At 33.9% G+C, this 16,488-nt stretch overlaps 1 protein-coding gene across 1 annotated transcript in view; it reads left to right on the top strand.

Moving 5' to 3' along the window:
* The window catches only part of LOC125052537, a 47,266-nt gene extending 40,551 nt beyond the window's left edge, over positions 1 to 6,715 (top strand). The window contains exons 6-7 of the mRNA XM_047653444.1: positions 2,966 to 3,110; positions 5,685 to 6,715. Of these exons, the coding sequence (XP_047509400.1) occupies positions 2,966 to 3,110; positions 5,685 to 5,770 (231 nt within the window). The 3' untranslated portion in view covers positions 5,771 to 6,715. The remainder of the gene's footprint in view (positions 1 to 2,965; positions 3,111 to 5,684) is intronic.
* The last annotated feature ends 9,773 nt before the right edge of the window (positions 6,716 to 16,488 follow it).

Raw genomic sequence — 16,488 nt, 5'->3', positions numbered from 1 at the left:
GAAGACCTTAAGATTTTTCTTAAAATAGTTTTAATTTTGCGGGTTCCACAAAATTTCACGAACTCTGTACGCATCTATCAAGCAAAATGCCTTTTCCTCACTCCACGCAGTGTCGTCCTCCATGTTCGTTGCGTGCACGTGTTGATTTCAAAACGACCGTCCACGTTGGCGCACCGCGCACACTGCGCGCGCCCCTTTGTGTTCGTTCGAAAAACCGACAAATCACGGATCGCTCCGCGCGCGGCTTGTAATGCTCGTAGCGTGCGCGTGAAATGCACATTTCGCGCGCACAAGACGTACAAACTATGAGAAATTGTTACAAAGTGTGTTACCTTTCATGATACATTGCAGCAATGTGTACGGTAAATTCTTTCATTGCATGACACATTGCATGTTACGTTTCACCAGTCTGTACCCACCTTTACGCGATCTTGAAACGAGATTTTCGTATGTTTCTTGTGACATTTGTGTTATATTCCTTTTTGTTATTCCATTATTATTATTGAAGAACAAATATTGTTTTTATATCTATCAATGCCAATAAAAATGAATCGCTGAATATGTTGCTGAGTGGATCAATTCGAGTATTTTTTTTAAATTATTGCTTGAACTCTGAGGAAAGTTTTTATGGAGAGATCATATTAAGGCAAATCGAAGTTCGTGAGGGCAACTAGTTTTTATAAAATCTTATAAAGTGTGTCTAATAATTTATAAAAGTCTATTCTTGTCTGGTTTTGGGAAAGCATATGTCAAACGAGCTATTGCAGCTTAACAACCTCTAGTTGAAGTTTAAGAAAATCTAATGTAAGGTTAGTACTTAGAGATTAAAAGAGTCAATAACGTATTCTCTTTTGCGCTATAACAAGCCATTAATCAAGATAGCGCTCTCAAAAGAAAATAAAACTTTGAAACACTCGCTTCGCTTTTAATTGCCTTTTGCTGGACGTGTAAGTTTATTTTTAATAAAAACATCTATGGAATTGGTTTTTGTGAAAGATACTTCTTCCAGCAAAAATAATCTTAAATATGTAAATCACTTGTTGATTCTGTTGATAATTATTAAAGCCAAAAACCTAATAATATAATCCTCACCAATGTACACTGGTTTTTATATTATCGCTGCTGTCTGCGACTTCATTCGCGTGAAAATCCTTACTTTGTTAAAAAAAGTATTTCGGACGGCAAATGTATTGTATTATTATTATAATTTAGAAATCATAGCCTAATATATCAGTCAGCTAGACTATGATCAGATGTGTTGAGAGCTGTTAGGCGTTCAGAGCAAAATCTCCATCGAGACTGCTCCTCTCTTTCAACCGTGTCTACCAAGACTTAGACTTGTCGCCTTTTAAGCCTATTTATTAGGTCCGGTATGGTTAGTTGCGTGGCAAGCTTATTAGGATGCATTTCTAGCCTTTTTCTGTATGTCATACTCCAGGTCTTTATCTCCTCTTTGACAGTCCTGATTTTGAGGTGCTCATGAATCTCTGGTGTTTTAATAAACCACGGACAGTTGGAGAGTTTGAAATACATAACATAGGAATAATTAAATAGTTCTTTGTAATACAGCTGAAATTAAATATTCCGTATTTAATTTACTATATATTAGTTAAATTCATGAAATTGATATGTACATTGTTGTTATGCTAGTTCATTATTAAAATGAAACCTTTAGCGGTATGGACGCCATCATTATTTACACGATAAGCCGTTTTGTGGTAAAAATCCTTTGGTTTATTGCAAATGATGTTTCATTAAAATTAATACAACCCAATATTTACCCAATAGAGTTAGAATTGCTTGCCAGTACCATTTGTATAATAGCAACATTTTGTTCTCATAATTCGTATTATGCGTACTATATGTTTATCTGGATGTGTATTCCAGCATCATATAAGAAGTAACAATAACGACCAACTATCTCTCTGTATCTACACAAACAATTATAATAACCTTGAGATAAATCTAAATGAAAAAAATACATGCAACCCGATAACGAATCTAGTAACTTCGTAATATTTGAAAGTGCAAATTTGTCACAATGTTGTAAGGTGTTTTTATATTCTCATAGTAATAACTCTCTTTCTCTTTCAGAGTTTAATCAATTTGTATTAGAATATTAGAAACTGAATATCGGATTTTGATTTGTCTGTTGACCGTAGTTGATGTTGTATTTAATATTAACAATTTAAAATTTGATATTGACAAAAGTTTTCCAATAATAAATTTCTCCTATTATAGAAATGTAGCCAGCCAAATTATCGATTCGAATTCAACCAAAACCTTCATCAAGTCGCTGTAGTAGCCAAAATCAATACTGTTTTAAGGCGTCAAGTACTAATTAAGTTATATTGTAGACGTTTCAGTTTTAACTGAAAAGATTTCTTTAAGATAGTCCAAGTTATGTTATGTAAATGTTATGGAGTCATACTTTATTTAGACTTGGAGTATTATCCATAAAGTATGGTTTGAGACTATTCGTGAACCGTGTTATAGCAAGAAAACTTACTACACTTAAAGTACGAAAATATGTAATGTAATGATTGGTACTATTTCATTGCACATATATTTACTGTATATATGTGAAAATGCACTTCGATCTTATTTTAGGATGTAGAATACGCTACGGTATTTGTTACCATGGATACCAAGTTTTAGTAACATTGTAATCATGGTAACATGGTAGCTTCCGACGTCTTATTCACGTCGAAGTGAATAAGACGAGTAAGGTAAAGAATAACAATATAAAGTAAGAATAGGAACGTATCGTATTGGGTACTTTTTTATAAAATGTTTCAGACTAAACGAGGTTACTTTTTGACAATTCCGTCGAGAAAATACTTAATTGTTTTCTATAGAGAAAACTCACGTCAATTGGTGGGCAACTTGTTATGTAATATTTAGATATAATCAATACACAATTGCAATGTGTTGATATATTTTTTATATGAACTTGTTTGAACAGATCCGGTGTTCAGCGGCGATATATTCGATATACTTCAGAAGCCACGAGAGGGTGGTTGAGGAAGAAGGTGGAGGGACTACCATTGCCCCACTCCCTGAGACGAGGGAAGCTATCGTCTTCCCCATACATCGTATATCTTTTAATAGTAAGTATACACCACGTCACCCTTAATATTCGGTGTGCATATTATTATATTCTATACTCTACTACAAAAAAAAAGATTTTATGAAACTTATTGATCCTATTAAATATGTACATACTTCTCGTAAAAAAATGATTTTCTTAGATATTAATATAAAAAAATCCATTTTGGATTACGTGATTTGCTTCACTAAAATCATTTAGTACCTGATGCCAAATTGTGTGGTGTTAATAGTAAGTCCGTGTTTATATTTTGTGCTGGCTGTGATCAAATAAATTAGTCGTCACAGATTTATTTAACGAGTTTTATCTACCTGAATTCTAAAGCAATTGGTCTAACATGCATTCAATCAGCGCGTTTATCGCAGATGTAGAGTACTTTTGCAAAATATACAATATTCCAAGTAGGAAAGCACAAACACTGATTATAATATATAATAATAGATCTGTTCACAGTACCTACTAAAACAGTAGCTACTCCAACTTTACAGGATAAATATATGATAGATATGATTATTTTATGTTGGTACTTTTATAAAGTTTTTCCGTGCATCTAGATTATAATAGACTCGTAAATTGATAGCACTACATATACATATTGAAGGTATGACACACCATCAGCTGACATTTTGATAGATCATTGTGGTTTAATCCATCATAGCGTTAAGCTATCTTGTCCATGAAATTATTCCTCTATCCTATCCTAAATACTCAGGTGAATACTTATTTTATAATATGATACACACACATTTGTGCGTGTATTTTAATACGCCTTTAGCGTTTCATTGTCTTTTCAATCTGCGCCTTTTCTTTCTTTACGCTTAAAGCATACCGTGGTTTGCTCACGATATTTTCCTTCCTTGTTGGGCACGTAGAAACAGCTTACTACTTTTACTTGACACAGTAGAGAATTCTAATATGTTTTCCTATAGCCGCTTTTTAAATAGAAATATGGGTTATATTATATATAATGGGTTCGTTTGAACAATGGATGACTAAATCCTCACTTTTTTTATAAACCCAAGAAAAATATTTTTTTGATATACCTAGGTCTTTTAGAATTTCTGATAACGGAAAGTTTACTATTCTTAGTTTCCTTATATTTTTTGCGATCATACTAAAAATAAGTTCACTTAGAGGCACATTTTAAATTTGCTTCAAGATTCAGTGAAATGACGCATATCGATAGACTTTTAAACTAGAACTAGAAAGATTACCTTTTTAAATACTCCGCTTAAAGTATTTCGCTTCGGAATTGCTCATTTAATTTTTTTCTTTCTCTACAAACTACACTATAAGGTAAACTTCGTTCGAAAGTCGCAACGTTAGATTTTTATTGGTATTTAATTTTTATTGGATATTGAATATTTGCATAAAGAGCAAAGTTCAAAAGATGTTTTCTGAACCTATGACTTAAGTTATCATAAAGAGTAGTTTTTAACCGAATAGCAGTAAGGCTGTAAATTATCGAATGCTATGTTGTTTGTAAATATAATTTTACCTACCGTTTATGTGAAAGAGATTAGTCTACGAAATCTTTTTATAGCCATTAATTATTAAATTTGTTAGCATCTGACCTAGTCTCATTAGTATGCCTAGATAATTTATAATATTATTCCTTTAATTAAAAGTAATAAAGTAGATTATTATGGGTCAGTTACATATTATTTGTAAAACTAAAATAATAGCGTATCACATTTCAGGAATTAGCACAAATTTATATTTGTTGTTCTCACCAAGAATTCTTAAACGCTTATCTTTTTTTAACAAAAACCCTTTTTCGTTTTATGTTTTGAGTCAAGTTAATCTTCCGCGGAATCGTTTGAAGTAACTGAACACAAAGAATTTCCTGTATTCCATAATAAGAGCATTTGAAAATCCTAAAAGAGCAAGCGGACATAAAACACCAATATTCTATCTGCTTGTACAGGTACTGGATACATACACAAACAGAATGGATTTTTTGAGCTTTAATTTCATAAAAAGCATTCCATTTGTGAAATGTAGGTTATAAAACCCAATTTATCGCGGACACAGTGATGGTATAAACTCACTATGTTCTAATATGAAGGTTGATAACGATTAACTTGTGGTAAAAGTTCGTATTTTCAGTTTTAATAAGCATGTTTACCGTAATTTACCCTGATATCAATTTAGTTCCACAGTTTTGAATAATGCATCCATTAGCCCATATTGCGTAATTTCATTGCGGAACGTAGCGCATTGCGTACCATGTAAATTGAATTGAAGGATTTTTCCTATTCGCCACGTAATTATTATAATGGTAAACGAAATGGTAGCGACTAGGTTTGTGAATGGTTAACGTAAAGAAGAAGATAGTCAGTGGCCTAAGTTCTGCTATTGAACACTCAAACAAACCTGCAATAATTTATTTCTACATTTCTATAATTAATACAAAGAATTTATTTAACTTTTGTTTTCCTGGTCTTTGATTGATGAAAGACTGCGTGGCCAACCTGAATTACTTTCCTTGATTGATCGGAATGTAGTTTGTGTAATGGTTTGTAATTACACATTATAGAAAGAATTGAAACTAACGTATTTCCATTTTTTTCAGATGGATCCGAAAATGGAGGGATGTCATACAGCACTGAGTACCGAGAAGTATGCATATTACTGATCTTCACATATGTCATCAGATAAATTATAGATACTAATAAAAATTGTAGCTAGGCACCAACTATCTGATCACAACCTAATAAAAGCTTAAAACCTCCTTGTTTAAGAAATGCTGGGAATAAACTGCCGGCGGTAATGAATTTCCATTGTAAAATACTAAGTAATAACGTGGATAATATTACTTTGTTACATATAAAATATATAAAAGGTCACTTTATTTTCTGTTCTGCCCGTTTCTTTTACATTCGGTTACGACGCGAATAACTGTTTCAGGATGAAAGGTATTTTTTGTGAACATTCATTAAAAAATCTGCATAATAAACACTATGTCCCTTTGTACAATATCATTTAATAAGCGCCGCGTAAAGTTTTCGATTTTTACCTTTTTTGCTTTTAGAGAGCGAAAAAAATGGTTTATTATATAATTTTGGAAAGCATGAGGTCAGTCACTAAAGCTACCACTTTATCTTGCATAAGCATTAAGAAGCCCAAAAACTTTTCAGGTTTTAAAACATAATATACAAACATAAAATATTTATAGAACTGTTGAGCCGAATACCAACAAAACAATGCGACCATCATTTTTCAAGAGCATTTAAGACCATTTCACGCACATTCGAAATTGTATTAAGCTATTAATCACAACCACCATTTACGCAAACATACAAGCTTGGCCCTCGGTTGTATGTACTGGCATTTGGCAGTTTTCCCACGACACTCTCTGATTCAGATCCGAGCGATTTTGGCAATAAGATCTAAAAATTCAAATGAGAAAACTTTTATGGCGCATCTAATCAAAATTACAACTTTAAATTAAACTCACGATGAATAGTTTCACTATCTACGATACCTTTACAGTTTTATTCGAAACACTGCCCTGCGATTCTGTAACTCACTTTTCGAACTCAAACAGCGGTTTTCGCATCGGCGCGCGGTCGCCCTCAAATCAGTCGTGAAGCAGTCATTTTATGATTTGGCATTCTGATAAACAATAAACTACGAGTTCCCACCGAGTTCGAAAAGTGAGTTACAGAATCGCAGGGCTGTTATGTTATTTCATATTTTTATATTATACCAAGCGTTTGTTTTAAAATAAATTCCTCGAATTGTTGTTATTTCATTCGTAGATGGTATGCTGAATATGAAAACAAATTAACTTTTATCATTACGACGAACGTGAATTTACTACATATTTTGTGAATTCCGTAAAATTTACTTATCTGATAGTATTCAAATAATTAATTATTTATAAAAAAATGTATTATTTATCGTACTAAGAATTCTTTATTAGTAATTATTGCTTACATGTCTACGAGAACATTTTTTGATTACAGTCGTATATAATAATATTAAACAATTGCGTAAGGACTAATAGTTTTCTGAAAGTTTGTACTGAAATGGTATATATATTGTCTGTTATATGCATTAATAATAATCCATATATTATCATGACCGAAATTTTTCATTATCGTTATTTGACTTTTATGAACCAGCGTTGGCCTAGTGACTAGTATAGTAATAGTATCGCTATTATTTATTTTGATGACGCCAGTTCTCACACTAGAGACAAACCCCTAAGGGCCTTTTCACACGTACCACAACCACACCACGTGGCCGGGCGTATATTTTGTTTTGATAATGAATAGGACTATTCACATGTACCACATTTTGAAGTCGTTTTGGAGCGTGTGTGTGATACCGACCACATCGCAACCACAACGCGACCACCAGAGGCACTGCGAACTAGTGGCCGACCACATCGCAAACAAAACGTTGCGTAGACGCAACGACAGTGCGCGCCCGCCGCTTTCCCCTCGCCCGGTTCATTCATTCTACGTTTGACTAAGGTGACAAAGTTTCATCTTCGAATTCCATGAGTTTGGTCGTAACCGCATCGCAACTACTGGCGACAATGCAACCACATCGACATTTTGTCGGCACCACAACGCAACTACAAAAAGCTGCAGCGACACTATTCACACATAACCACTGCTTGACCGTATTTTGTCGTTGCGATGTGGTGTGGTTGTGGTACGTGTGAAACAGTCCTAAGTTGACTAGTTTTCAGCGGCATTTATATTTTAATTTGCTTTGTACATTTTAAATAATAATTTCTTATTTAAATAGACGCTTTCTTGTATTTTATAGACCTTACACTTATTTAGAAAGTTGATTGTTATCAATAACAAATATTTAAAAGCTTTAATACTTAATTTTAAGTAAACATACAGTAGTAGTAGTGTTTAGTCGGAATTTGTGCTCGAGTAATTGCTAGCAACTGTTATCTCAAAATCGGTCTCCATCACATTAATGATTCAATGTGTGTGAAAATCACTCACCGATCGATCACCTTGAATGACATACTTCAATTATTTTTATTTTAAGGAATGAATACGTTCATATTAAAACTAATTGTTGTTTTTTCAGTTGTAATTGTTTCGCTACATTTTTATTTACAAAGATTTAATGAAAACATTCTTTTCATCTTGTTATAAAAATAGATTTCCATTCCTTATCTCAATGCAATTCTAAATTTCCCTCTCTTTTTTATTTTTCTCAAGCGAGAAAATTTTAATTAACTAAACTCTATCTTTGTTAGTGCAGCTCAAACACTTACAACGCTCAATTTACAATTAGTTTGTATACGAAATTGGTTAGTTACAATTTAATTTTTAGTAATAATACTATTAAAGATACTTATATATTTAAGACGAAAATTGCTACAAGTTTATTAACAATGAATAAGGCGGTATTATAATAATACTACTATTAATTTTCTTTCCTTATAACAATGTCACTGAACACGTTTTGATTATCTAACCCAAATAAAAAATTCTACAACGGTTTAGTAGTAAAATGCTGATGTACTTAAACTTGGTGTTGTGATCAGATAGTATATATTCATACCTGTTGAACTGAAATAGATGTAAAATTCCACAAATTTCTATGACTGAAAAAATCTTCTCTATATTTGGATTGTTAAAGCATACTTCGTAGTTGTGCCAACCCGAATTTATGTGTTTCATTAAATGAAATACAGACAAATTATTTTTATTTACCCTATATCGTGTTTCTCTGATGTATGTTTCTATAGTATACAGTTTGACAAATAATTTGGTAATATTTAACTTACGAGTACTTTAAAAAGAACATACCTACGACATATTTAAAAAAAAATATTTTAGGTCATTAGTTTTTCATTCATAGATAATTCTAACTGGCAATGTCTGGTTTGAATGTTTATTTTTCTTTTATCTAGAGCCTTGTAGCAAACACTTAGTGGTATTTGACGTTACTTCCAAGAGTTTAAAACAAAGAAAATTAATTCCGAAGTGTATTTGCCGTATAACGTATGTACTGTGTTCTACAGTATGTAGAAGATAACTTTCTAACTTGCCGGACATATTAACTAATCAATATACTTATATAAGGGCTAATGTCGCCTGAAGAAAGGTCGACCCTCGGTTTGACTTTAGTTAAAGTCAAACCGAGTTAGTTAAAGTTTAACTACACTTGCTACTTATAATTTTCGTATGTCCGTCAATAGCCTGAAGGGCAGGACTCCGCCTTCCCCGGTTAAGGCGGTTATTTCTTTAAAAAAACTGTGCGGCTTTCAAATGGTTATTAGCTATTGCGATGGGATCATCCGGATTCGTTAAAATATGTCGGGACTTCAAACAGGCCTTTGTTGTCGGGTAGGGGTAATTGAGAACCTTACCAAACTATCCGTCCAACTATCGCCCAATAGCCATAACCTCCTTGTTCTCCAAAATAATGGAATCCATTGTTAACTGCCAGCTCTTGAGGTATCTAGAGGGCCAACACCTGATTAGCGATTATCAGTACGGCTTTCGTCGTGGTCGTTCGGCTGGTGACCTTCTTGTATACCTTACACATAGATGGGCAGAGGCAATTGAGTCCAAGGGGGAGGCGCTGGCGGTTAGTTTGGACATAGCGAAAGCCTTCGATCGGGTGTGGCACAGAGCACTGCTCTCGAAGCTTCCAGCCTATGGGCTACCCGAGAAATTATGCGATTGGATCTCCAGCTTTCTGGCCGATCGGAGCATCAAGGTCGTCATCGACGGAGCATGCTCCGACCTTAAACCCGTGAACGCGGGGGTCCCACAAGGCTGTGTTCTATCCCCGACCCTGTTTCTTCTGCATATCAATGATATGTTGCAACTTAGCAACATTCATTGCTATGCGGATGACAGCACTGGGGATACTTTTTACACTGGCCGGGCAGGTATTTCTCGGGCAGTTGTCGATGAGTACCGGAACAAACTTGTGTCTGAAGTCGAAACTCTACTACGTGGAGTCTCAGACTGGGGCAGACTAAACCTAGTCCAATTTAACCCCAAGAAGACACAAATTTGCGCGTTTTCCGCTAAAAAACACCCTTTGTCGCTACTCCTCTTTTCGAAAACACTCTTCTTAAAGCCACAGCCAGCATTGGAATACTTGGCGTTGACATATCGAACGACGTTCAGCTTCGCGGTCACTTGGAGGGAAAGGCTAAATTAGCCTCCAAAAAGCTTGGTGTGCTCAGCAAGGCGAGACGATACTTCACTCCGGGCCACCGCATGCAACTATATAAAGCGCAAATTCGGCCCCACATGGAGTACTGCTCTCACCTCTGGGCGGGGGCTCCCCAGTACCAGCTCCTTCCACTTGACCGTATTCAACGCAGAGCGGTTCGAATCGTCGATGACCAATCCCTTTCCGAGCGGCTTGATCCTTTGGCGTTGCGTAGAGATGTGGGGTCACTCTGCATCTTCTACCGCATTTACCATGCAGAGTGTTCAGAGGAGTTGTTCGGATTAATACCTGCAGCTGAGTTTCGTCATCGGACGTCGAGGCAGAGTACGAAATTCCACCCGTATCACCTCGACGTCCGCCGTTCCACAACTGAGCGTTTTTCAAGGCAGTTTTGCCGCGCACCACCACTTTGTGGAACCAGCTGCCCATTGAGGTATTTCCGAACCAATTCGACTTAGGGTCCTTCATGAAAAGAGCGTACCGATTCCTGAAAGGCCGGCAACGCACTCGCGAGCCCTCTGGCATTGAGAGTGTCCATGGGCGGCGGTATCACTTAGCATCAGGTGAGCCTCCTGCCCGTTTGCCCCCTGTTTTATAAAAAAAAAAAACCAAACAGTGCCTGTAGTAGCAACCCGAATTTCTGATGAACAAGTTTCGTGAAACTTCGTGTTCCTTCCGTGACCGAAACCAAACAAACTACATAGTCGGCAGTCGTGAGAACGAGTGACAAATGAACGGTTTGAAGGAAAGTGCTAATATTACTATCGAATCAAATCCACTACTATTAACGGTTTTTAACTGATTCGACTTTGACGTTGTTAAGTTATAAGCTCTGCCGTGCGATTCTGTTAATCCGTGAGTTCACCTCGCACTAACAACGCTCCCTTCGTCATTCACGTCATTTTTGGAATCTCATGGTATTCTGTTAAGCAATTTCACATTACGTCTTGACAAGCGGAGGAAGCTTGTAGTTTATTGTTTCTCAGAATGCCATATCGTAAAATGACTGCTTTACGACTGATTTGAGCGCGACCGCCGCTGCGAAAACCGCTGTGAGAGTTCGAAAAGTGAGTTACAGAATCGCAAGGCTTTGATATAATAAAATGACAATGGCAGCGACAGTATCGCCATTGTCGTTTTATTGTCTCTGATATATACACATCTAGTATCAGTCTCGCAGTCAATTAAAAGTTAAATCCCTTTTCCGATTAAAAGTTAAGTTGAGGATTATGGAATCAAAATTTATGAGTGATTTCCCTTTTATACCAGCAGCATGGTTTAACAGTAATTTATCATTATTTATGCCCTGATATGATTTTAATCATACACACTGAATGGTGCTCCGAGCTTGGCTTTGTTATAAATACCGTGACGAAATTCGTTTAGAATCAAGATAAAAATACACACACAGATAAAAATCTTTATTGTTTATTATGCTTTTCTAATGGCCTACATTTTGTTTCTTATATTAATTATATGATATTAGTTATTTCATTTATTGAATTAAATATGAAATGTATTAAAATTTAACCGAAATGTCTAATCTCACGTATCTTTGAGAATAAATAAACGTGACAAAACGTGTCCGAGACTTATTTTAGGCTTTTATTTAAAAATTTCATCTCTGGCTTTAGATTGTATCTCATTATTAAATTCAATCTTTTAAAAGCATAAAAAAACATTGTGTGTAATATTGTATGAATTCTAGTAAATACATATGTGTAGTACAAAAGTTTTATAAAACAGACGAAACAATAAATTTCGTGATGTAAATTAAAAGCAGAATTCATGACAACAAATTTTTATTTGTTTTTAGTTGCGACTAAGAAACCAAATGTTAAATTAAATTTGGTAATTCAAAAATAAATAGCTTTATAAAAGCAACTACCCCATAAGGAGAATTTAAAGAAAACAAAAACGCATCAATCTAGTCGGAAGTTTACAATGAAAGCTTGGGAGTTTGAAATCGCGGTTATTTATGTAACGATAGTGTCCCCAGAGAAAAATGAGTGTAAAGCGGTGAACCCCTCACTTCGCAGTCGCGATCTATTAAATTAAAGCAATTTATAAGTCAGCTCATAGCAACCCCAGCTATGAGCCGCAATGCGCAACAAGGGCTGTTCACGCTTCTGCGGAAATAACAAAGATTGCGATACGGAATGAGTCAAATATTTTTATGGATATTGTAGTTGGGCGCTAGCAAAGTTTTTCCCCAGTCAGCCACCCCAATGGGGTGATGGGGTACACAGGGGAGTTGACAAGATTATCAATAACATAAACGATCGAGTGTTTAGTTCTTAGGGTCACTACGATGTTTAATGTCAGCCAAAGTTACTACAGTCTAAGATCATTGAACTACCTATCCCAAATATGATGACCGTAAGGGTAATGTGATAACTAAAATTAATGTCCAAAACATTGGTAACATAGTTAATACACTTTTTATTGTTAAAAATACTGGGTAATTATTAACAATCAAAAGTGTATTTTTGTTATTCTGCGTTTGAAAAGGTTGTGGCTGATAATTGATAATTTTCCTTAGGTAGATGATCCGTCTTCTACGTCTGATGTTTTCGATCATTGGGTCTAACAGGTCATTGTACGAGCAATTTCTCAATTTACAAGTTTATAATGTACATAGAGAATTACATTGGTTCACTGCCACGGTAGGAATGGTATCCTAGTTGTGAATCGCACGATTAAAGGCTGTACAAAATGTATATATCTAAAACAAAACTTTTTACTTCCGATTTAAAATTATCTACTAAATACCGTTCGAAGTCGTATTTCACACTGACTTGAAACATTGTATATGTCACCGTAAAATTGTAAACACCGTTAGATTGTAATCTATCTCGCGAGATTACAAACTGTCGAAAGATTGTGAACCTCAACGAACTGCTTACAATTTAACGTATTATTATTGGGTAGTTATATGAAATTGTTGGAAAGTAAAATTAATCTGTAATTGACCAAAGAAGTTTGAATGATAACTAAGTTAGTATAGTACAATCTACCGAATAATAATACGTTAAATTGTAAGCAGTAAGCTGAGGTTCACAATCTTTCGACAGTTTATAATCTCGCGAGATAGATTACAATCTAACGGTGTTTACAATTTTACGTTAACATATATACTCCTCCCCGCGATACCAGCGTGAGGAGCGCTTTAAATTACATTTCTCATGCCGTAATAAATTTTCTTTTATTTAAAAAATCATCACATCATCATTTACAAAGTAAATATATAGTTGAAAATGACCAAGAATGAACGTGAACATTAGTGCCAAAAAACAATATTGAAGCACTATAAATTTTAGTATAAACTAACTATTATAGTTTGAGTGTCTAGTAGTAGTAATAGTAGAGGTATTTTATAAATTTTCGACGCTTATTGAAAATGCTTTACCATCCATGTATCGTATATTGATTGATTTTAAAAGCGAAATTAAATGTGATATGTTCACGCGTATTAACCATACGTAAATGAACATTTTCACCCCTCAATAAATGCACTTAATGTATTAATTTTTACGGGTAATAAATTTACCAAATTAACCGTAGTAAAATGAAGCATTTTATTATATTTCTTGCAATAGTGGGTGGATATTAATTATATTATAAGGACGTTATGCAAATACCGTCTAGTGCTCATGTCTAATCTTTCTAATTCTAATTTGGTTTTTAATTCGGGTTTCCCCTAATACCCAGGTACTGTAGCGATTGGTATAATATATTTGTATGTAAAAAATAAACATTCATAAAAATTCTTGAAAAGACGCAAGAACTAATAATAAATCTATCGTTTTATAAGATAAGTAGGCAATTGAATTAGTAAGTACGTAAGGTACAAGTCTCAAGATATTTTCGATATCTTATAAATAGAAGAACTTCTTTCGATATAATTTACAGCGAGAAATATCACTTAAATAAATATTTCATTCAATAAAAGCGCAATTGTTTATTAAAGGTATTTTCTTCTTAAAATATTTCAAAGTATTTGCTTGATCATTATAGCACAAATCTTTATTAATATACAAATCTGACCATTGTAGTTCATTTTTTTTCATAATAGTACTTTTACTAAATTCTGAATTATTTTAGATGTAAGATTTTGTATTAAATGAAATAATTAGTAGATTTAGTTCTGTGCTTCCCGTCGATATGGTAAAATATCCTGCAAATAATTTATTATTAATTCGTATTTAAATAAAGGTCGACAAATCATATCCAAAATATTTGGATAATGGCGTATTTCAAGGTATTTCAAAGAGCGCTCAGAGAATAATTGACCCTTTGAATAATTGAATAATTTATTTCGTATTTTTCTATATTACGTACGCGTAGAAATAAAGATCCTTAATTGATAATTCAATGTTATATAAAATCTATTGAATTCGATTTAAAAGCAGTCCATATCAAATCTACATATCATTTATAGCAAAGAAGATAGCTTAGCTTTCGTCGTATGGGTTAGGGGCTTAAGTTAAACATTTTATATTATCTACCACTTGGTACATTAAAATTATCTTTTAAAGTTTATAAAGATAGGGACTCTAAAACTACGCTTAGGCTGGCTTTATGTTAGTTCAGATCAAAGCGTGGGTAATAGCTTCTTTACTCGTATATGTATAACTATTTTCAGTGACAAGACGAATTGCAGAACCGTGGGTCTGTTTCGAGTAATGTGATTTTTATTATCTCCCAACGGTTGTAGTAATAGTGGCGAATGCATTGAATGGGTATTTTGGCAAAAGTGAGTCATAAAATTTGGCGCCGTCTGGTCGCGTCTTCCGAACTAGAATGTGTCTGTTATCTACCAGTTTATACTGACCCTCGTTCGGATAGGGTTAACAGATTGCACTATCTTATATATTTACTTTAAACCTGTCTTTGTATGTATCATACCTCAGAAAATTAGTTATCAAAATTTCAATAGAAACCAATTATCCGAAATTTGATGTTTTCTTGACGAATCGTTTCGACGTTTTTATTTTTGCATTATTATAAAAATTATGCAGTAAAGTTGTTATAATAGGACTATATTTGTAATATATATAATAACATACATATGGCTATTTTAAGACGTCAATGACATAACTCATAATTACTTAAAAACTAAACATTTCACAGACCAACTCATACTAATTTATTTATTTCTTTATACAATGTGTATGTCTAAAAAATACAAGAAAATATGACATCAGAAATTTACACACATACACATCAATTACATTAGAACATAAGCAATCTATCAAAGGAAAAAATGAAACAAACAACCACAAAATAAAATTAAAATTAAATATCAATAATAACTTAAACTAAAAAGATAAAAAATAAAATAAGAATAATAACCAAAACTAAATGAAAACTTAAACCTCATTAAGAGCATGATAAACAAAGTTACGGTAAGTTTTCAGACTTCTATTATTCTTAGGAATATGAAAAATCATACCCCATATTATATTAATAATAATAAATCCGAGATGCAGCTGTCCCTTTCCTGTTCATGCAAACGGAGGCTTCGGTGAAGAGTGATAGTACGATTTAAAGCGAATACTGCTTTTACTTTACACCCGTACGATTTCCTCTTAAAGTTGCCAACCCTATTTCACTATAGATGCAATTTCTGGATGTCAACTCACGTAAGTTGTAGGGAGGGGTCTTTCTAAAATGTTCGCTTGAATTTGGTTAAGAAATGTTCCCGCCACGAAATTTGTTGGATGACTTGCCAGTTTATTTTGTGCACAAACTTTTATTTGGGTTAGGCGCGTTTTGTTGCGCCAGAAAACAAAATACTATTCTGAACTGCAATTTGTAAATTTTAACTTGTAACACTAAGCTGTTTGAATTACATTAGCTGCCCCCGCGAACTTCGTTTTTCCTTAATAAATCTCAGAGTTCAAGTTATAAGTTCTTAAGTAACAAATAAAAATAGGGGTTGATCGTAGAGGGCAGATGAAAATTAAGGGTTGTATGTGTTTTTGTAAGGTGTATCCTAAAATAATAAAAACAAAAAAAATTGTCTAAGAAATAAAATAAAATTTTTTGGGGTGGACACACCTTATCACTTAGGGTATTAAAAGATAGATAATAGCCGATTTTCAAACTTACTGAATATAACAAATTTCATAAGAATCGGTTAAGCCGTTTCGGATTAGTATGGGAACGAACATTGTGATACGAGAATTTTATATATTAGA

This window comes from Pieris napi, chromosome 9 (assembly GCF_905475465.1).
Source record: "Pieris napi chromosome 9, ilPieNapi1.2, whole genome shotgun sequence".
Classification (NCBI taxonomy): domain Eukaryota; kingdom Metazoa; phylum Arthropoda; class Insecta; order Lepidoptera; family Pieridae; genus Pieris; species Pieris napi.
Note: the sequence above shows the minus strand (reverse complement) of the source record. Positions and strands in the feature narration are given on the sequence as shown.